General features: G+C 42.3%; 1 protein-coding gene across 19 annotated transcripts in view; it reads left to right on the top strand.

The window, feature by feature from the left end:
* The window catches only part of ptprdb (protein tyrosine phosphatase receptor type Db), a 317,622-nt gene extending 303,807 nt beyond the window's left edge, over nt 1–13,815 (top strand). For all 19 annotated transcript variants that reach the window (XM_064334592.1, XM_064334595.1, XM_064334599.1 and 16 more), the window contains 7 exons: nt 4,373–4,658; nt 6,304–6,482; nt 7,352–7,478; nt 8,518–8,643; nt 10,059–10,213; nt 10,932–11,067; nt 11,782–13,815. In XM_064334592.1, coding sequence (XP_064190662.1) covers nt 4,373–4,658; nt 6,304–6,482; nt 7,352–7,478; nt 8,518–8,643; nt 10,059–10,213; nt 10,932–11,067; nt 11,782–11,850 — 1,078 coding nt within the window. In that variant the 3' untranslated portion in view covers nt 11,851–13,815. The remainder of the gene's footprint in view (nt 1–4,372; nt 4,659–6,303; nt 6,483–7,351; nt 7,479–8,517; nt 8,644–10,058; nt 10,214–10,931; nt 11,068–11,781) is intronic.
* Nucleotides 13,816–23,565: the final 9,750 nt, after the last annotated feature.

Below are 23,565 nucleotides of genomic sequence, written 5' to 3' on the forward strand. Positions count from 1 at the left end.
GTGTGTGTGTGGGTGTGCCTGTGTGCAAGTGTATGTGTGTGTACATATGTGTATGTATGTGTGCGTGCTTGTGCATATGCTTGTTCATATACGTATGTGTACTTGTGCTTTGATCAGGGTGATTGAATGCTTTAGTTTTAAACATCTGGCTAGATGTTTTATTATTATTAATAATTGTCCCAAGTAGTTTTTGAGTTGCGAGGAGACTTCCCAGCTGCTCCAAGTTTCTTGGCAGGACTGTTGAAATGGAATGCAGTGCCGTAGTGAGCAAGTGCATCAGCTAAGATTGATCGCTGCAGGTCAATAAAAAAGACAGGTCCAGCATGCACTGCACTGTGGCAGAGCAGGGTTCTGTCTGATCCAATCTGCAACACAATCAGCAACAACTGCTGGATCGCATTACGGCAAAATCGACATCTGGTTTCATAGACTTCACGTCTTTCACACACTCCTGCGCGTTTGTCGTTTTAGCTGCGCGGTCCGCTGTGTGTTTCAGGGACGTCTGTGCCTCTCACTCCTTCAGTCCTCGGGAACCAAAGCGCGTTAGGAGCCAAAGGACCACGTTTGAATTTGTGTGAAAAGCAACTGCCAGCATTCGGTTAATCTGTCTGAGCTGTTTAATTTGAATTTAAACCAGGAGGTTCTGCAAATAACAAACAAGCGTAGAGGAAGAAGCAGGGCATGGGGCGGGGGGTGGGGGGGATGGGGGTGGGGGGGGGGCGGGGAGGCAGTAGACCTGTCCCCGACCCCGTTCCCCCCCTCCGCTCCCGGACTGCGAGAGCTGCAGTCATTGCCTGCCCGCCGCGTTCCGCCGCCCCGGCTGTGCCACAGTCGCTTCCTGCTGGATGCAAACCCGCAGGCCCGTTAATGAAACCCGGAGCCATCTTTTCCACAAACACATATCGAGCGCCTCTGAGGTGCGATGCCCCTCTGTGGCTCATAAAAAGAGAAATATCCCGCCAATTACCTTCCGGCGCGTCAGAGAAAAACCCGCGCCGTACGTCCGCTGTCCGCCCGCTGCTGAAGAACGCTCCAGCGCGCTGTAACAGCTGACAGGCTGAAAGCCCTTCCACAGGAAGCTCAGCCGGCCTGCCGAGCCCAGAGAAGCGCACACCGCCGGGCTGCGACGTAGCGCTGTGCCGTAGCGCTAATCTGATCGTTTGTCCACTGCCGTGTGCTCGCTAGTGCAGGAGCAGGACACGGAGATGGCGGTTTGATCCCCCTATGTCTACTCACTAGTGCAGAAGCAGGACATGGAGATGGCGGTTTGATCCCCCCCTGTCTACTCACTAGTGCAGGAGCAGGGCACGGAGATGGCGGTTTGATCCCCCCCTGTCTACTCACTAGTGCAGAAGCAGGACACGGAGATGGCGGTTTGTGTCCGATAGTGCCGAGAGAAGAAGGACTGACCCAGTCGTCCATGAGGAGCAGGACACGGATGCGTTGGTCCCATGTACTCCTAGTGAGGAGATGACACGGAGAGGGTTGACTTTGAGTGGGGAGGAATCGATGGCGATCTGTCTGTAGTGGAGGGGACGGGTGACGGTTTATTCCCCTGTCACCTGTGGACAGCAGAGTGGGGTTTGGTCCTGGGGGGGTAGAGGAGACTCAGGAGTGGCGGGAGGCAGCTGTGGGGGGTCGTGGGAGGGGGTATTTGGGGGAGGATTCGCATTTGGGCATCGTGACCTCCAGACGTGGGAGTCTGGACTGGCGTGGGATTCTCACATTCGTTGGAGGTGAGCCCATGCATGCTGGGGATGGATGTGGTGTGAGAGAAAGTCCATCCAGACAGGGCCAGTGAATACTGTATGAGTGTTTAATGTGTTATCATCCTGCATTCCTCACACTGTGTGTTATTGTGATTCTAGGTCGGCATGAGTTAAATTATATTTACTGCTTTTATTGCTCGGCTTGGGAATACTGTTAGGCAGGTCTAGGAGTTCTATTTTTGCTTGTTTTGTTTCTTATTAGGGATAATAAGGATAATGAAGAGCACTGCTGTTCACATAACCGTGATCTGTCTTTCGGTGTAAGCTGTTCTGTATGAGAGCTTCTGGTGAAGGAGACCGGTGTGATGTATGGTAACAGGCTAAAACTGGCTTTCGTTTCTCCACGGTTTGGGGTTCGAAAGCCCGCTGACTTCACCTCGTTAAAACACCAGCCTGGGTCTTCGCCCCCCGAGCTACCTTTCGGAAGATTTCCATATTCGGCTGTTCTGTCGTGTTTGTGTTCTTGGAAGTGCTGGAATTGAGGTGCAAGAGCCCATTTTTTTGTGCATCTCTTGTTGGCTGAGGCAGAAATGTACCCCCGTGCTACCCATGAATAATATTCATTAATGTTTTTGGTAGAGAATAGCTTCAGTGTTCGTGCACTGTGCTCTGAAAGACTAAAGATAAATAGCTATATCTGGGGTACGTCTGCACTAACTGCAATCAATAAAATAGTCCAATTCAGCAAAAAGATATTTTAAAGGGTATTCATGCCCAATATAAATTTCATTGAGCGCTCAGACGCAAATCACAAAACAAAGAAACGCACCAAACAATGCCTGGCTCGAATGTTTTTCTCCGGAATCTTTTTTGTGCAAAACTCCTCATAATTTCTTCATCGCCATGACAGCTGCAATAGCATTACAGTTTATGAGACCAATATACTCCACTGCTGCTTTGCTTTTATTAATAATAAAGGAATTCTCTCGTATTTGATGTGGAAATATGATGCTCTACGAGGATTGGAAACAGCTGTGGCTCAAACGCGAATGTAGTCTCTGAAGCCTACTTTGTTTCTCCTGCGGAGAATTGAGTATTTTGTTGATTTATTGCAATAACATTTGAGTTTTTATTGCAATTGAACCCGAGGGGCATGAAAATCTAGTGCTTTGAGTTTTTTTTTGAGGCATTTAAGACAGCCAGGATCACTGCCATATGAAAGCTAAGCTGCACCTATGAGTAGCATCAAATTAATCCATTACCATTACTGCTACTTAATTTGATTTCTACTGGCTGGAACCAGGCTGGCTCATTATACCCCTTTCCCACCGTAGAGCTGGAACCAGGCTGGCTCACTGTACTCCTTTCCAACTGTAGAGCTGGAACCAGACTGGCTCATTATACCCCTTTCCCACCGTAGAGCTGGAACCAGGCTGGCTCACTGTACTCCTTTCCAACTGTAGAGCTGGAACCAGGCTGGCTCATTGTACGATGGAAGGCCAATAGGATTCTAATATCCGACACAGTGAGGAAAGTAGCTGGATTGATGATATACAGTACAGCCATCCAATGATGATGTCCAAGTGCATTTTAAGATTAATCGTGAATGCACTGTTTATGAGAGCCATTTTTTCAGTTTTCATTAAGAAATATTTCAGTGTTCTGCTTTGACATTGTCCCTAAACACAAGTGTGTTTTTTGGGATGCTGGTTGAAGAAGTAGATGACGAGTTCAAGCAGCGGTGTGGAAATCGCCTTGTCTTCAGTGTAAATTCTGTCCATACATAAAATATTCTTTTTTTTCGACAAGCGGGTTTAATCAAAGGTCCCCTTTCCACTCTCATGCAATGTCACAGATTTGGAGGAAGCTGAAATCAACGAAAAATATGTCTCTTCACAGATCCCTTTGACGCAGTTGCTTGCATTCACCGAGCGATCGGGGCTTGTACTGTAATTATGGTGGAAAGCTGGAAAAGTGCAGCTGTCTTTAATGCACACACTGTAAAGCTTTTAGACTGCAGAGAGAGGAGGGCTGAAATACTTCGGTGCGGGGAAAAGCGATTAGCGCCGGGGAGTCATTAAGAAACGCTCACAGGAAGAAGAGCGCGGAGACCGAGGGGCTGTCAATAAGCCGCTTCTCATTGGACAGGTCTCAAGGTCGAACATTCGTCAGCGTCACACCAACCACCCCCACCCGCCCACACACAGACTCACCCACCTGAAACATACATCCCTAGAGCCTCACCACGTAATACCCCCACCCCCCCCCCCCACCCCTTCCAGAAACCCTTCCTTCCATTTTGTGCATTTCTAGTTATCCCAGCACTTGTTATACCCAAATAAACTTAAAGCAGGCCCAGATATTTGCTTACCCTGATCAGGTATGTCTACCTGTTTGCTGCGTACGCTACAGGTATGTGTAGCGTCTGCTACGTTGGGCGTGCCAGTGAGTTTCTGTGGCACTGTGTCGCAAATACGGCGACGGCCGGGGTTGAGTTTTACGAGGTCCTGTACCACCAGGCTGGTACATAACTCAGCCATTTGTTCTACTCCTTAGTGCAGCACAGTTCTCTGTATGTAATGACATTGAGCACAGTTAAACTACATGTCCCATAAGGCACCAGGGGTAGCATTTAACTCACCCGTTGCTCCCTCGTCCCTCAGCGCGGGCGTGGGCCGGACCGGCTGCTTCATCGTGATCGACGCCATGCTGGAGCGCATCAAGCACGAGAAGACGGTGGACATCTACGGCCACGTGACGCTGATGCGCTCGCAGCGCAACTACATGGTGCAGACGGAGGACCAGTACATCTTCATCCACGACGCGCTGCTGGAGGCCGTCGCCTGCGGCAACACCGAGGTGCCCGCCCGCAACCTGTACGCCTACATCCAGAAGCTGACGCACGTGGAGCACGGCGAGAACGTCACCGGGATGGAGCTCGAGTTCAAGGTGAGAGAGACGGGGGGAAATGCACCATGGGAGGAGGGGGAGGGAATGAACAATGGCCAGGATGTGGCTGGGGTTTTGTTTTTACTAAAATTAATTATAATTAAACGTCTGTTGTTAAAGAGCAATGTCCATATTACATTTTAAAAGTGGTATGTACATGTTTCTGAATATGTGTGTGTGCACATATATATATATATATATTATATATATATATATATATATATATATATATATATATATGTATATATATATATATATATATAATGTATATGTATATATATATATATATATATATCAATTATTCAAGAATTATAAAAAACAAAAAGTCATCTGCAAACAGTTACCCATAACACACTGCAGTTTCCCATAACGCACTTATTTCCCTTGTGCCTGCAACGGTGCATTGCAGCCTGGGAAAAACGACACAGTGGGGGAAAGAACATAACGGATCGCTGTCTTGTGTAAAGATTTTATGAATTACTGACGTCTTTATTGCAATACATCCAGGACAGCTGCACACACATGCTGTGAGTCTCCCCTCTGCAGACTACCCTGCTCTCTGCAAAGAAGGTTAAACAACACCAATTCAAATCCCTTTCTGTTTACTGACATGAAGGGTAGTGGGCACCCGTTTATTCTTGAAAGCAGGAACTTGCTAAAATCGGATCTGGAGTATTTGTTTTTGGTATATCTAGTGATATCATGGGCTGATTGGGGGGGGGGGGGAAGTGAAAATTGGATTTTTGGCTGAGCTCACCCTTCAACACTTCCCAACTGAATCTCGTGAGTCATGGTGAAATTTTTTTTATTTTTTGACAACCCCTCAGAAAAATAAAGTACATAATAAAATGTGTTCCTGCCGTGGCAACACGAGAGCGTTAAGCTAACTGCGCCGATGTGTTCTACAGGAGGCACTTAAAGTGTTGCATTCGTCTGCTCATTTTCGGCAGTATGATGCTGTGTTTGTCTGGCCGCCAGAAATAAGTGTTTCACACGGCGTGTTGTTTGAAAGCCCCCTGCAGTATTTCAGGCTCCTGGTTCCATTCATTACCACTGAATTAATCACGGCGTTTCCGGGAGATATGCTGGCCTGTTAAATTTCAGTGAAATGTGGGGTGTGTTGGTTGTGAGCGGTTTACCACGCATTAGGATCTCCCACCTCCAGGGGGCGCTGTGCAATTTACCACTCATTAGAACCACCATGGTGCTCTGCTCTGCTTCATCCTGGCACCGGTGAAACAGGTTTGGCTGCGGGCCTCCATTTTGTCTCACTTTGTTTTGGTTTTTTTCAGGGTTTTTTTTCAATCTCTTTTGCTTTTATTTTTATCAGTTCTGCCACACAGTCTTCCTTTGGAACTTGGTAAGCTGGCGTGGAAAAAAAAGAACTGGTCATTTTCTCTGAAAGCAAAGGTCTGGACACAATCAGGCTTTTTTTTCCTTCTTTTGCCTCTTTGTTCTGTCTTGACCAGTTCTTTTCTTCGCAAGCACAGGTCGGACAGCTCGGTAGTCTCCGAAATTAACTCCCCAAACGGTCCATTTTGTTGTCTCGTGTGAAATGCTGTTAAAAGGCTGGAGGCTGAGGAACGTGTGATTTAACAGGCTTGTTTTTGTTTTTTTGTTTTTTTCTTCGTTCCCCCCTCCCCAGCGTTTGGCCAACACAAAGGCCCACACGTCTCGGTTCATCAGTGCCAATCTTCCCTGCAACAAGTTCAAGAACCGCCTTGTAAATATAATGCCATACGAGTCCACCAGGGTGTGTCTCCAGCCAATCAGAGGAGTGGAAGGCTCTGATTACATCAACGCCAGCTTCATCGATGGCTACAGGTAAGGGATTTAATTGGTTTGAATCAAGTGGGAGAAAAGAACACTGTCTTTCCTGAAGACGCCTGTTCTTCTCTGTTGTTAACGTTCTCTGGGTATGTTTTTCTCAATAACACGTACCTCAGGGAAATGATTCATTGGGTACAGTAAGGGCCATCTGCTTGGTGTTTGCTCTTTCCCAGTTGACGCAACATTTTTCAAGAACATCAGGGAATATTCTGGTTGGATTTGGTAGAGCGTTTTTGACACTAATTTGAATTTCTCTTATATAGAATATATGTATTCCTCCAAACAAATCATGTCAAAGTCACAGGAAAAAGAATTCCTGGCATATCACATCCTAATGCTAACATTTCCCTGCTGGTTGTCATTTCTTCCTGTTTGACTCCCATTACACGACACTTAAAGATGGTAGAGTTAAAAAACCCGTCTCCTTGGCTCACGGACACCTGCCTGTCGCAAAACTCCCGGCCAATCATATTTCAGCCGTCTATCAGGCCAGTTTATGGCGGTTTGATCCTCGCTGCCAAACGCGGTTATGCAGCAGCAGCCGCTGCCTTCTGTCCTCCAAAGTTGCTTACACATCGCAGAACAATGTCCCCCCCCCCTCCTCCCCCGCCCCCCCTTTCTCCTGTCACCAGAAAACCCATGACATCGGCAGAATCTCACCCAGAGAAGCTTCCCAGAGCCATCTGTTGAGTTAGCTGCTTTGTGTTTACGTTCGGGGGAGTGCTGTCTTGTCTTATTTATTCATTTACTTACTTTTTACTTACTTATTTACTTGTTTTTTTTATTTACTTAATTATTTCCCTGCTTATTTATTTGTTATTTATTTATGTATTTACGGTTAATCGTGGGGAAATTTGTTTCAGGCAGCAGAAGGCCTACATCTCCACGCAGGGCCCGCTGGCGGAGACGACGGAGGACTTCTGGAGGATGCTGTGGGAGCACAACTCCACCATCGTGGTGATGCTGACCAAGCTGCGCGAGATGGGAAGGGTGAGGCTCTCTCTCTCTCTCTCTCTCTCTCTCTCTCTCTCTCTCTCTCTCACTCTCTCTCTCGCTCTCTCTCCCCCTCTCTCTCTCTTTATTCTCTCTCTCTAACTACTCTCTCCCTCGCTCTCTCTCTCGCTCTCTCTCTCTCTCTGCTCTTCTTCCTTTGCATTCATCCGTCTACTCGCCCTCGTGTGTCCGCTCTCAGCGTCTCAAAGCCTCTGTGTCTAATAAAGCTTATTCAAAGCGCCCTGAGCCTCAAAGGTGTCTAAATGCAAAAAAGATGTTTTTGCGTTTTCGTCATTTCTTGAAAAGGTGACTTTCTGGGGCCAAAGGTGATACACTACTGATATATTTATTACCAGTATATGTGCAGATTATTATTTTTTTTATGATTATGTACTCAGCAAGTTCCCTTATCCCAGAGAATTCTGTTCCGTGTTTACGTGAAACACTCAGGTGTCGTGCTTAAAGAGGATCCAGTTTTGGAGGGTTCCCCTGCTGATCCCCTGCAGGGTAGTTCCCAGTCCACTGCACTCCTCACCTCACACACCAGGAGCTCGCTTCAGAATCAGAGGCGAGTTACGCAGGGTTTATAGACCCTGAATCGGAACCGACTTCTCAGGGAAAAGCGTTGTCAGAAGTTCTGATACACAGCCCTCAGGAAACAGGGGATTAATGTAGCAGAAAAAATGTTCCTAGGATTTGTTTTGATAATTTATATTCTCTCTCTCTCTCTCTCTCTCTCTCTCTCTTCTCTCTCTTCCTCTCCTCTCCTCTCTCTGTTCACTCTCTCTCTCCTATTGTCTCCTCTTCTCTGCTCCTAATCTCTCCCTTCTCCGTCTCTCTACCCTATCTCTCCCTCCCTCTCTCTCTGTCCACCCTCTCTCTCTCTCCTCTTCCCTCCCTCACTCTCTCTCTCCCCTTCCCTCCCTCCCTCTCTCTCTGTCCACCCTCTCTCTCTCCTCCTCCCTCCCTCACTCTCTATCTCTCCCCTTCCCTCTCTCCCTCTCTCTATTTATCCCCCCCCGCCCCCCTCCCGCAGGAGAAATGTCACCAGTACTGGCCCGCGGAGAGGTCCGCTCGGTACCAGTATTTTGTGGTGGACCCCATGGCGGAGTACAACATGCCCCAGTACATCCTGCGGGAGTTCAAAGTGACGGACGCCAGGGTACGTGTGCATCCCCGCGGGGGCCTGGGGGGGGCGGTACTTTTGTCCGGGGGACAGCACTGGGGCGGATTTGGGTTCTTAACGGTAACGTGCTTGCTGTAGACGCGGCCCGTTATCTCTCCACTGCATTGCGGTGGTAAATCAAGCTAAGAGTTTATGACTCTGTGCCCACCTCTTCAGCTACGTTTCACACGGGGGTTACTCCACTGCTGAGTTTGAGTGTGGAGAGATCCAGCGCCAGGCCTTTTCGTCTAGCGAGGCTGTCCAGGCTCACGTTCGAGTGAGATGCACGCGCGTGATTGCTCTTATTCACCGCCGTTGTGTGGTGAGCGCGGCCGTTCCAAACACCTGTGCGGTGGAGGAGTTTGAATACGAATGCTGTGGTTTTTAACCACGCTCGTAAAGCATTGATCAGGCCTAAGGAGGTGAGGGAAAAAACCGAGCGGACATTTTGGTGCCTGCGGAGGCAGATCAGTTCCAGATCTGGCAAGAGTCGTTTGTGTGTTTATGTGGCATATGCACACGGTTGCATAGACCGTGTGTGTGTGTGTGTGTGAGTCCCTGCGTGTGTGTGTGTGCGCCCCACGTGTGTGTGCGTCCTCAAACAGTGCCGTTTAGACTACCCTTTAATCTGCAGCATGTAGTTGTTTTAAAATATTTTTACCTGAGCAGAGAGTCATTCCTGATTCCCGGCGCCTGTTCCCACTGGGCTCCGACGGACTCCGGTTGTGTGGGAACAATGAAAACGCAAACGCGGAGGAGAGCCTGTAATTCCATCAGAAAGCTCCGCCTGATAAAGAGGCCGGGCACATTACAGAGCTACTTTGGCGGGATTGCTTTTCTTATCGCGAACGTACAGTATTTCTTAAGAATTGTACACTTGTCAGAGCCGGCTTTTCAGCAGCCATGCAAACAGAAGCACATCAAAGCGGACTTATCTCTCACGGTAAAACAAACACCGCTGGGCGGATTGGCGGAAAGGGCAGAGATAATAAAAGGTTTTTTTAGGATAACGCGTCTCCGTATCGAAATGGAATTCCGTGAATGTACTTCTTGCACTTGAGTGCACTTTTCGCACTGGAGGTAATTGGCCATTTTCTTTTAGAGATGAGGACACAATTATGTATGACAGATTGTGTTTATGTTAGATGAAGGTTTTTTGAACGTGTCTTGAAACATTTTTTCATTTACTTTTTTCATTTCATTTATAGACATTTTTTTCTGTATTTGAAACTATTCTATTTGAAACTGTTCATCTTTCTTCGATGAATAGTTTCAAATATTTAAGCATCAAAAATTACCGATAAATGTAGGTTTTATGTTTTGTTTGATTAAATTCCGAGCAGTTATGAATAACGGTTCCCACACGGGCAGGACGAACGCGTTTACATTTTTGTCTGAACCGGCTCTAACAGGACGGGCAGTCGAGGACGGTGCGGCAGTTTCAGTTCACCGATTGGCCGGAGCAAGGAGTGCCGAAGTCCGGCGAGGGTTTCATCGACTTCATCGGCCAGGTGCACAAAACGAAAGAGCAGTTCGGCCAGGACGGGCCCATCTCCGTGCACTGCAGGTAAGGAGCTACCCTCGCTACCCTAACCCTCTCCTGTAGGACGGGCCCATCTCTGTGCACTGTAGGTAAAGTGATACCCTCTCCTGCAGGACGGGCCCATCTCTGTGCACTGTAGGTAAAGTGATACCCTCGCACTGTCCTCTCAAAGGGACACTGAAACACTGATAAACGTATCAGGGCATGAAGCTAAATCTGTTCACCCACTGGCCAGAGCGACTTGTGGATTCAAAAAAAGATAATAATTTACCAGCCATTTTCAACCTTTTTATTATCCACATTACCTTTTTACAAGTGTAACAATGCCTGGTTTGTTGTTAGAGTAGATGGTCTTACCGGCCGCAGTCAAAGTTTTAGCAGTGTTTGGCTGGTGGTGGGCATTTATTGGATGCCCTGATGTGTATTTTATGCTTTCCTGTTGATGCTCAGCCTGTCCTCTCCTCATAAACCCTGTCCAGAGAACGGGGTTCACTGACAGGCAGCCTGTACTCGAGGTTCAGCTCCACTAAACGTCCTTCAGAGCCGCTGGCTGGGCAGCCTTGTGCCTGGGGGGGGGGGGGGGCGGGGGGGGGGGCGGACGAGCAATGTTTATTGTTCTGTAATTACCACCTGACAGGTGAGAGCCTATTACTGGGGAGATATTTCAGAGGCTGACTGTCACTTCATTAAAAGCTCTCTCTCTCTCTCTCTCTCTCTTTCTCTCTGCCTCTTCCTCTCTCAGCGCGGGGGTGGGGCGGACCGGCGTCTTCATCACCCTCAGCATCGTCCTGGAGAGAATGAGGTACGAGGGCGTGGTGGACATTTTCCAGACCGTCAAGATGCTGAGGACACAGAGGCCGGCCATGGTGCAGACGGAGGTACATTCATATTCAAAATATCCTTTACCCCCCCCCCCCCCCTCTTTGGAGTCAATCGTGTACAAACCGCAGGGGACACCAGCCTTAAATAAAAAACAAACTGCACTTGTAACTCAAAGGTTTGAGTTCGATTCTCAGGCTGGGGCTGCTGCCTGCCGCCGTTGTGCCCTTGAGCGAGGTACATAACCTGTACTGCTTCAATAAAACATCCCACTGTATAAAAGGATTGTATCTATAAAAAAAAAAAAAAAAGAGAAAATGTAACAAAAAATATCTGCGTGAGTCGGTCTGGATAAGAGCATCTGCTGAGAAATGCTGAAGCGTGATGTGGCACTGTTCCATCAGTCAGAGCTGGTTTGGCTTTCCCCGAGTTTTCTGGTGTGGAAATTCCCCCCGGGCTTCCCCACCGACCCGCCTGCGCTAAGGCCAAGAGCAGATGTGTGTTTCAGGGAGTTGTTTACTGGAGTTTGTTATAGCAGCAAAGGGTGGACCATACTCCATATTAAGGCCCATAATTTTTGGATGAGATGTTGGATGTCTGGAGTCTGCATACTTTTGGCCATATAGTGAATCTCAGCTTGTTGCCATTTGTGCAGTATGAACTAGCGGTTCATTATTTAAAAAAATAAAATAAAAACAAGTGCTAATGGTTGGTAGGAAGTTAGCTCTTCTTTTAGGTGTGTGCATAATTATGTTCTTCTCCTCCCTCCTCAGGATCAGTACCAGTTTTGCTACCGGGCTGGTCTGGAGTACCTGGGCAGTTTTGATCACTATGCAACATAAAACATTCTGTCCTTGGAGTGGAGGCAGCAGGGCCATGAAATCACAGAGCCTCTTCTGAGCCATAGTCACCTGCTTGAGGAATACTTCTTAACGTCAAGCTATAAACCAGATAAGTGTCGGATGTGAAACACAAAAAAAAAACAAACAAAACAAAACAAAAAGTAAAACGATTAAATATCCCAGGTGGACCAAGTACTGACTACAGTGGATAAACCACTCTGACTTTAACAGAGGAGTCCTGACTGGTAAGGCATCCTAAGGACATCGTTACAGTTTTTTAGTTTTTTTTTTTGTTTTGTTTTTTTTTCTTTTTCTCTCGGTTGCCTCCTGGATTCACCTGGTTTTCAAATGGAAAGGAAGGTTTTACTAAAATGGAGTCATGGACAGCCAGCCACCACATCAACAGTACGAGCCAGAGCCAGAGTTCTGACAGCTAAATGACTGGCACAAATACTCAGTACTCTGTGTAAAGGAAGTCTGACCGTTTCACAGTCAAGTACACCACATCTTTTTTTTCTTTTTTTTTTGAAGAACACCAGGTTTGGGAAGTGCTGACAAAACTGAACTTCATGGAAGTAACCACCCCCCATCACTCCCCCCCGCCCCCCGCCCCCATGGTCCATTAACAATTAGGGGAAAAAATAGGAAATGTTTAACATACATGAAAAGTCAAATTTACTGATTTAGTTTTCTAGTACTTTATTATACAGCTAACCTGTGCTTTGTTTTTAACCATGTAAACGTATTTCCTTTTTTTAAACAAACTTTTATCATTTGATGAGGTGAATTAAGCAAAACATTTGATGAATTTTGGTTTTATTTTCTCCTGACGAGGTTTTTTTTAAGCTGTAGAACTGTTCTGATATATGTACCATCATGCAGAGGAAATCAACATTTTTCATGTAGCTCTCCTCCATTTTCTTTTAATTTTCTTCCTATTTTTGTTCATTTGTTGAGCGTTTTCTTGTACAGTCCTCTATGTTCAATACCAAATTTAAACATTTTTACAGGGTTATTGTTTGTTTTTTAATTTTTTTTTAAAACACTAATTATGAATGCCCATCATGACTATGAGATTAACTTGGGCCTTGTGGAATCAACAGGGATGAGCAAAGTATAAAGTTGCTGCTACTGGTTATCTTAGTTCTTCCATGTTATGACCACCTACAGCTTGCCAAAATAACCTCTGGAAAAGAATCCCCCCGTATATAGTAAAAATATATAAATATAATATATATATATATAAGTGAATCTATACATAGAGAGATGATTATTTATATTTTCAAATAGCTTCCACAAAGAAATTTCTGTATTTTAGGGGGGAAATTGAGATCTTTGTCACTGGAATGCACATCGATGGGGCGAAATCTATTCTGACACAGTGCATCACTTCTTGTGCAATAAATAGGTGTGTTATGGGTAGTGCTGACGTCGTTGTTCGTCGTGATTCACCGCACAGTGATTCTGTGAGTGGTTAAGGGGACTTTGCTGACTGTATGGCCGAGCGTTCATCGATGCCCGTCCTCTTGAAAGCGAGGCGTCGACTCTGCGGGCGACTGCGTTTGCCTCGTCGGAAAAAAGCCAATCTTGGGGTTCATCCTCCATAGTCAGTACGGCACGCCAGAGGGGTCACCGTCCTAGGGGTCCGATACGTTCAACAGCATAAAATTGTTTTTGATTTTACATTTAGAGTGCCTTATAACGTATGCCTGTTTTTTATATATATAACGTTCCTTTAAAGGTTTTATGTATTATATGTGTATATTTCTTTTTACCTGAAGTATTCATTTTTAGTACGTTATTTGAAATTATATATGCAACTAAGCCTGGCGAAATGGTCCTGTGTTGATTTTCTGTTCTCTCTGGGAAATTGAAAGGCCAGTTGTCGACAGTCGTAGAAACAACAGGCGAACAAGAGCCTTTGAAGGACATCGATCCCTGTAATTAAATCCCCTAAGCCTAGTCATAGTTGGTTTTGGGTTTAATCTTAATGTATTTTAACTAGCACTTTTAAATGCTTTAAACCTGATAAGAATTTTTCTGTCACATTTGAAACTGCAGGTGAGTACGTGGGATAAAACGATACCACAGAATGTTATTCTGTCACATTGCCACAGGTGTTGGGTTGAGTACAGGTGGGGATAAAAGGATACCACAGAATGTTATTCTGTCACATTGGCACAGGTGTTGGGTTGAGTACAGGTGGGGATAAAAGGATACCACAGAATGTTATTCTGTCACATTGCCACAGGTGTTGGGTTGAGTACAGGTGGGGATGAAAGGAATGTCAGGTAAAAGGGTAGTGCAAGTGGGTGCTTACGGAACGAGGGTTTGCACCAGCATAAAGATTTTTTTTTTTTTAAACGCACCTTGGGCAGTTTGAAGACCAAACTTTGGCTGTAAACGCACTTTCCCCTTGCGTCTCTGAGCTGACGGCGGCCGGGAGAGACGACCGAGGTGCGCTGCAGTCGTTGCGAAAAGGAAAAAAAAAAAAACGCCGTTCGAGTGTCCTCTGGACAATGGCGGGAAGCAGTTGATTAACCGCGGGACCCAGGTCTGCTCTCGACAAACCCCCCCCCCCCCCCGACAATCAAAATGGCTCCCTCTTCAAGCAGAGTCCTGCTTTTCAATCTCGTTCTTTTTTTTTTTCTTCTTCTTCTTCATATGGATGCATCGAGCCTGAGCTTCTCTGATTCTACCCTAAGTCCTCCCTCGGAGGACATCGTGGATGTGCATTCCAGTTCCCCTTCCCCTTTTCCCTAGCAACGCAAACATCACAACCGCTCAGTCCACCGCAAAAGGCATTTTTCTTTTTTTTTTTTAACAAAAAAGCTACTTTTTTTCTTTCTTTCCATTGTGTCATGAGTGTAACCAGTAAGGTGCTATTATTTTAGTGTCATTCGGGTGCAGGTGTCATACGTCGGTCTTGTGCTTTATTTCTCTTCAGCAAACGGTCATCGTGCCTCTGTGTTTCCCCTCCATTTTGTTTTATATGCATGTGTACGACATCTCAGATGGCCAGACGGAGGCCTCCTAGGAAGAATTGCACTTTCTATATCTTTGTACTATGCACTGCCCTATTGATTCTAAACCCAATAACGTTACTTGAACCCATCTGTAAGAATTTAAGAATTTTCACTTTGTGTGTATGTAAATAACACGGAAAAAGTATGACTTTAAAAAGTAAAAAAAAAAAAAAAAGGGAAAATAAAAAGTTTGTGTCTGAAAACGAGCATCTCTTCTGGTGGCGCGATAGCTCGGACGACGAGATCCTGTCACGGCCATCTTTGACCATCTTGTTTTTTTCACGTGGCTTTGCCGTTCGAGTTTGGAGTGTCATCGCAAAACGTTGACGTCGTGTTCTCTGCTCTCTCTCTCTCTCTCTTCACCCTCTCATCTGGATGCATCGAACGAAAGTAATAAATTGTAAAAAAATTAATAAATTTAAAAAAAATAAAAGGCTTGTTAAAAGAATCGATTACCTCTGATCAGTAGTTAACGTAAAATGTTTTTTTTTTTTTGTTTTTTGTTTTTGTTTCCCCCCCCTCCCCCCCAGAATGAAAGGAGTGCATTTTATTTTCTTACTTAGGTTACATTGGTGGCAAGAGAAGTCTGTATAAAAATCAGTTCTTTGCTGACACAAGTTCCATTTGTTACAAATGAATTCTAATAAAAAATGTCAGTGTTATGCACTTTAGTCTTGCTTATTGTCCACTCTCCATTTTGACTTTTGACGTTGAAAGACCGATGAGGCTGTTGGACCTGTCACGCGCACCGCCGGACACAAAATCCATACTGCCCATGTTCCAGGAAAGAATGGCCTTTCACAGACTGTAATATGTTTCTGTTGCTGCATTTACATTGTATGCTGTATCACTGCTGTGTTTTCATCAACATCTCTTTGCCAGCACATGCAAAGCAGCTTCGATGAGCTCTGTTTGGTTCGGGGTAATCCGTGTCTCGGCAGTAGCAAGGTGGTTTGGGATTTGAACTTGTAACGAACCTCCAAAGTTCGCAGGTTTGATTTCTTGATTGAGTCCCTTCTTCGGACTTTGTGAATGTCACTGTGACTTGTAGAAACAGGAACTGAACAAGTCTGATTTCCTGTACTTTACATATGTGGCAAGCAGTATACACTCGTATCAAGCTCAAATCTTCCAGGATTTCTAATTATTATTTCATTTTGTTTCTTCTCTTTATTTGCTCCATCTTCATATTCAGCTTACACAGAAAAGTTTTGGCCTTGATCAGTTATTCACTTCATTTAGCATTCAATTTTAAACCATTCTCAGGATGATGTTCTTTTTGTTGTTACACTTCTGAAGTCCCAATATCTTTTTGTGCAGGTGACTGGATAACTGCATCGCCAGAAGCCAGGGATTTCAGTATGAAGGATATTTAATTTTAATTATTTAGGGTGAATTAAGGTTAGTCTGACTGAAAATGAGTGACGCCCCACTGTAATTATGCTCAGTTAATCAGACATGAGCTTACCCAAGGCAGTTTTAAGATGTGTTCATCCACTAGGACGGGCATATACAAGCAAACCTAACTGCATCCACTCAAAATGAAAAAAACAAAACAATTTTGAATAAAAGTTTATTTGAATTAGATGCACATGTGCAAAAAACCTCAGGGAATGAATTTATAAGCAAGGATTAATCTACTCGTGGCGCAACAGGGTGGGAACTAAGAATACATGCCAGAGACTATTCCCAAAACTCTCAGGGCATTTATTAAAGTCTGTAACACTCTGCTTCATTGTGAATTATCCCGTACAATTAGAGCTTACCTCATGTCCCCGTGTCCCAGTGAAAGCTTTTTGAGATATTAGGTCAGAGCCAGAAGTGCTGGAATTAATGCATTATATCCAGTTGCAATGTTTCCTCTAAGGATCTGCTGAGGGAAATCTCCCTGACAACCATCCAAATACATGTCAAACAGACATTTTTGCTTGTAGTTTTTTAAAACATCTTAATATTATCCCTTTTTTTTGCACTCTAACTCCAGGAGGCTGCACTCCTGGATGTACAGTACATCCGCTGGAAATGGAATCCAGTCTCTCTTATTGACGGTGGCAGAGTGCATGTAGCATTGTGACCAGAGGGGTCACTGTTGAGCAATGAGGTGAGGAAAGCCAGCTGAATGAAACCTTCCCAGAATGGCACAATGGCCAAAGTCAAGCCATTCCTGGGATTCCTTTTCCTATACTAATGCAGACTTGGACTTCCCCTTCACTGACATTAAGAAAGTTTTCAAAAAATTAATTATTTACATTTTTAATGAAGGACCAGTGTTACAGCTGGTCTGTAATTACGACAGCGTCACCCAACTCTATTATCCTGTAGGTTTTCACTCCAACCTTAATAAACCTCACCTCATTCAACAGCTATAGATCTCCTTGAGCTGCTAATTAGTAGAATCGGGAGTGCCAAATTATGGATGAAATGAAAACTTACCGGAAAGTAGATCTCCAGGAACAGGATTGTGCAGCCCTGAGATTTAAAATATGAGCTTTTCGACTTTGGGTATAGTTGCAGTTTAGGCTCTAAGGACACTGGAGGTCAGTGAGGTCTTGATGCACAGTTTGGCTCAGTAGCAGAAAGCAAAGCATTCAAAAGGGTAAAGGGGGGGAAAAATGCAAAGGCAAGCTTTAGATGAGCGTACCATATGGTACTTAAACATGAGCTTGGAGGGAGTTTCAAGTGCCAAGCTGGTGATGTCATTAAACTGACCTTGTTTGGTCAATCACTCTTTTCCTGTCCAGTGCTGACACACTGCCCTTGTAAGACTGCTGAGCCCAATGTTTGAGATTAACTTAAGGGAAAGAGGAATACTGAAGGATGATGATCCTGGTGCACACTGTATGTGAGTTTGAGTTACGGCAGGAACATTAGTGGAGTTGCCTGATCGATCTTGGGCATGCGCTCAGTCACTGTGATTGATAGAGGAATTTGGAAAGAAGGCAGCCAGTTAACCTTACCCCTGCATGGTTTAGGGCTGGTGTTAGGGTTAGGAGTACTATATTAGATTTGACAGAGGAATAGACTTGTGTTTAGTAGCAAGGGTAATGTTTAGCATAGACACTAGTTGTTGATTTTTGGGTTATGGTTAGGGCTATGATGAAAATGTGTGATTCCAAATATACCATTTCTTATTTCTGATTGCTGGGGAATTGTGTTTATTCAACAGCCACAGTGAAATAGACAAACAGCGTTTAATTCCAACAGATTTATTATGAAAAAGTGTGGTATTTCAAAAACAGCAAATTAGATAAGCCTATACACTTATGTCCAAAATGTGAAAAAATGGTCAACATTCCAAATATACCATTTAATATGTCCAAATGCTGGGGAATCAAGTTTATTCAGCAACCACAGTGAAATAGACAAACTGAATTTAATTCTAACAGATTTATGATGAAAAATGTTTGTCAGTGGAAAAACAGCAAATTACATAAGCCTATACACTTATGTCCAAAATGTGAAAAAATGGTCAACATTCCAAATATCCCATTTAATATTTCCAAATGGTGGGGAATCATGTTTATTCAGCAACCACAGTGAAATAGATGAAAATAAATTAATTCTAACAGATTAGATGAAAATGTTTGTCAGTGGAAAAACAGCAAATTACATAAGCCTATACACTTATGTCCAAAATGTGAAAAAAATGGTCAACATTCCAAATATGCCATTTAATATGTCCAAATGCTGAGGAATCATGTTTATTCAGCAACCACAGTGAAATAGATGAAAATAAATTAATTCTAAACGATTTATGATGAAAATTTGTGTCACTGGAAAAACAGCAAATTACATAAGCCTATACACTTATGTCCAAAATGTGAAAAAATGGTCAACATTCCAAATATACCATTTAATATGTCCAAATGCTGGGGAATCATGTTTATTCAGCAACCACAGTGAAATAGACAAACAGAATTTAATTCTAACAGATTTATGATGAAATATGTTTGTCACTGGAAAAACAGCAAATTACATAAACCTATACACTTATGTCCAAAATGTGAAAAAATGGTCAACATTCCAAATATCCCATTTAATATTTCCAAATGGTGGGGAATCATGTTTATTCAGCAACCACAGTGAAATAGATGAAAATAAATTAATTCTAACAGATTTAGGATGAAATATGTTTGTCAGTGGAAAAACAGCAAATTACATAAGCCTATACACTTATGTCCAAAATGTGAAAAAAGGGTCAACATTCCAAACATACGATTTAATATGTCCAAATGCTGGGGAATCAAGTTTATTCAGCAACCACAGTGAAATAGACAAACAGAATTTAATTCTAACAGATTTATGATGAAAAATGTTTGTCAGTGGAAAAACAGCAAATTACATAAGCCTATACACTTATGTCCAAAATGTGAAAAAATGTTCAAAATTCCAAATATCCCATTTAATATTTCCAAATGGTGGGGAATCATGTTTATTCAGCAACCACAGTGAAATAGATGAAAATAAATTAATTCTAACAGATTTAGGATGAAATATGTTTGTCAGTGGAAAAACAGCAAATTACATAAGCCTATACACTTATGTCCAAAATTTGAAAAAATGGTCAACATTCCAAATATCCCATTTAATATCTCCAAATGCTGGGGAATCATGTTTATTCAGCAACCACAGTGAAATAGACAAACAGAATTTAATTCTAACAGATTTAGGATGAAATATGTTTGTCACTGGAAAAACAGCAAATTACATAAGCCTATACACTTATGTCCAAAATGTGAAAAAATGGTCAACATTCCAAATATACGATTTAATATGTCCAAATGCTGGGGAATCAAGTTTATTCAGCAACCACAGTGAAATAGACAAGCACAATTTAATTCTAACAGATTTAGGATGAAAAATGTTTGTCAGTGGAAAAACAGCAAATTACATAAGCCTATACACTTATGTCCAAAATGTGAAAAAATGGTCAACATTCCAAATATACCATTTAATATTTCCAAATGGTGGGGAATCATGTTTATTCAGCAACCACAGTGAAATAGACAAACAGAATTTAATTCTAACAGATTTATGATGAAATATGTTTGTCAGTGGAAAAACAGCAAATTACATAAGCCTATACACTTATGTCCAAAATGTGAAAAAATGGTCAAAATTCCAAATATACCATTTAATATGTCCAAATGGTGGGGAATCATGTTTATTAAACAACCACAGTGAAATAGACAAACAGAATTTAATTCTAACAATTTTATGATGAAAAATGTTTGTCAGTGGAAAAACAGCAAATTACATAAGCCTATCCACTTATGTCCAAAATGTGAAAAAATGGTCAACATTCCAAATATGCCATTTAATATGTCCAAATGGTGGAGAATCATGTTTATTCAGCAACCACAGTGAAATAGATGAAAATAAATTAATTCTAACGGATTTAGGATGAAATATGTTTGTCAGTGGAAAAACAGCAAATTAGATAAGCCTATACACTTATGTCCAAAATGTGAAAAAATGGTCAACATTCCAAATATGCCATTTAATATGTCCAAATGGTGGAGAATCATGTTTATTCAGCAACCACAGTGAAATAGACAAGCTGAATTTAATTCTAACAGATTTATGATGAAAAATGTTTGTCAGTGGAAAAACAGCAAATTACATAAGCCTATACACTTATGTCCAAAATGTGAAAAAATGGTCAACATTCCAAATATACCATTTAATATTTCCAAATGCTGGGGAATCATGTTTATTCAGCAACCACAGTGCAATTGATGAAAATAAATGAATTCTAAACAATTTATGATGAAAATTTGTGTCACTGGAAAAACAGCAAATTACATAAGCCTATACACTTAGGTTCTAAAAACAAAAACCTTTTGCTTACTTTGATGCACTGGAAACTGAAGATGTAGACTCAGCTGACACAAAATGTTCGCAGAATCTAACTCGAATGTTTTGTCAGTGTTATAAAATTGGCACTACACGGCAGTAACATTTTAATAAGGTTTTTTTTTTTTGAGTTAACTGGGGAGCAGAGTCTATAAATAACGGTTTCCTGAACATACAAGTATATAATAGAAATGTACTGCGTGACACTGTTTTGACAGCTCCTCCATGATCAGTCAATGAGGAGAGAGCGGGGAGTCACCCGCCATTTTCCCCAGCGACTGTTTTCTCTTAATGATTGCGTAGAGCAGTCTTCTGAAAAAAAAAAAAAAAAGACAACAGTTCTCTCAAGTGTGTAAGCAATTGAAAATTGGTCTCCGGAGATCGTGTTCAGTTGGCTATACGCGGCACCAGCAGCCAGCTCTCCGCACAGAGCTGCTTTATAATTAATTGGCGTGTCAAATCCAAAAACGCGGTTTCCCTGGATGCCATGTCTCATAGAAACTACAAAAACATTCTTTCAAATGACAAATATAGCCGTGTTGTTTGGGTGAAGGATAGACACAAGGAAAAAAAAACAAAAAAACAGACAGCGCGGATATTAACCTAAAAGCGATTCCACCGTCATAACTCCTGATCCTCTCCCACTTCCTGACTTTTGAAAATATGATTGAATTCATATTTCTACATTGTTTGGCCTGTCTTCAGGCTAAATGATCAAAACGCTAAAATAGGCAGCGAACACGACGTGCCACACGGTAGGTATTTAGAGAACATTTTTGGGTTGTTTCACATTTGAAAGCATGATGTATATGATTAGAGGGCTGCCATTACTGCCATTAGTTTCTGTTTTTTGAGAACATTCCACTTTATTTCAGACTTGAAAGCACCAACTACGCATTGCCTAGCAACATTTTACCATTGGCTATTCTGGCTCAAAGACAACTTTCTGATTAAATTACTCTGATTCTCATTGCAATTTATGTCTCCGGAGAAATCGCCATTGATTTCTCTATAGTTTTTTGATTTAGTAAACCACTAAGTACTTAGTAAGCTGTTCAGACATGGAATTACAACTGTTATTAGGAGTAGCTTACATTGTTGCTGTTTAAATTGCAGTCATCAGAGCATTTTTTACATGTTGTGACATTTTGCTATGGATTTTCCCTGAAATCATGTTTTAGACAAGTTTTCCTGAAATAAACAGGCCAATACTTATTGTGCCCTTGCACAGGAAGTGACTTTTTTTAATAAGAAAAGACAGTGGCCTTTCAATAGATTTATGCACCTCTCCCATTTATTTGCCTTTAAATTTGATAATCACCCAGTGACCAAAAGCATAGTGTTGAGCATGCTTAAACTTAAGAACAAATTCAATTAGTAGGAAGGAATGCTCAGAAAGAATGATCATTAATTTTATACTTAAATGTACTTACAGTGCATGGATGAAACTGCAGCACAGCAACAGAGAACAGTTTAGTAAATTGTTTTTATTTTTTTTAAGTCCTTACCCTTAAGTGTGGCATTGAGTGGTAGGAAACGAGACTGGTACATAGTACATCATGTAAAAAATACAGTATTTTGAAATTAAATGAATGTATTTTTTACATGATGTACTATGATGTCATATTACTACGGATTTAACTGGTTCAACAATTTCCCTCCTCTTCACCCAATCTGATCTTCACCAATTAAGGTGCCAGAAATGGCTGCCGTGCATCGCCCGGGTGGATGCTACACTTTGGAGTTCAGTTCCCCATCCATTACCCTGCTTTCATTTTCATTCATTAGACTAACGAGCACTAAGGTATTGTATTACAACATTTCTAAGGGTAGGACCGGAGTTTTCAACCCTTTCTGATCCAGGAGACCCCACCATACATTAAAAAGGGCTATAATTATGATTTTTAAATGTTTAACATTTTAAAATGCTTTTTACAAATTTATATTTATATAGCAATTGAATTTCAAGCAGGGTCAGGGAACCCCTACAGTACCATTAAGGATCTGCAGAGATCGGGGGATTCTAAACAATTCTGTCATTTATTTTAGCAGAAGTAAAGGAAGAAATCTGAAAAGACGAATAATTTGACAGCTCTGGGGTATGGGAAAATTTGCTAAGACCTTTAATACACTTGTAAAGATTTTCCCACAGATTTTCCAGATTAGAGAGTCACTATAAGACAACTAAGACCTTTGAAAAATGAGCTTAAGTACAGCTCGTCTGATCTGTCAAATTTATTCTCAAAAGCTCTTGTTGGAGAGGTTTTGGCATGGATGGGAAAGAGGATAAAGGACATGCATATCATAGGTAGCTTTACTATATTAACAACAGAAATCTCTGAGCATACAGTATTAAAAAGTAATGTAAAAATAACCTCTTAGGTACTGGTTGGAGAAATACAAACTGTTAAAATAAAAAAGTAACAAATTCAAAAGTAAAGTCAAATCAAAAAAGGCTCCTTTTTAAAAACATATATATATATATATATATATATATATATATATATATATATATATATTGAATATATATATATTGATATATATATATATATATATATATATATACGTACAATATTTAATGTATTAAGTTCTATATAACCTTGAAAAGTTATATGACTTTATCACCTGTACTTTAGGTTTTAGGGGCAAGTCTTAAGTACAGGCTTCCTGATAGAAGAGGACTATGCTGGACTGCAACTCGATGATGTCACCGCTGCTCAAAATTCCATTTCATCTCACTGGCTTCTGACAGTGTCATGTGTAATTACCGGTACTGCATTTACCCGGGATGATCAATTGAAATGATGATGAAAGGACCCGAATGAAATCAATA

Source organism: Anguilla rostrata, chromosome 5 (genome assembly GCF_018555375.3).
Source record: "Anguilla rostrata isolate EN2019 chromosome 5, ASM1855537v3, whole genome shotgun sequence".
NCBI classification, from domain to species: domain Eukaryota; kingdom Metazoa; phylum Chordata; class Actinopteri; order Anguilliformes; family Anguillidae; genus Anguilla; species Anguilla rostrata.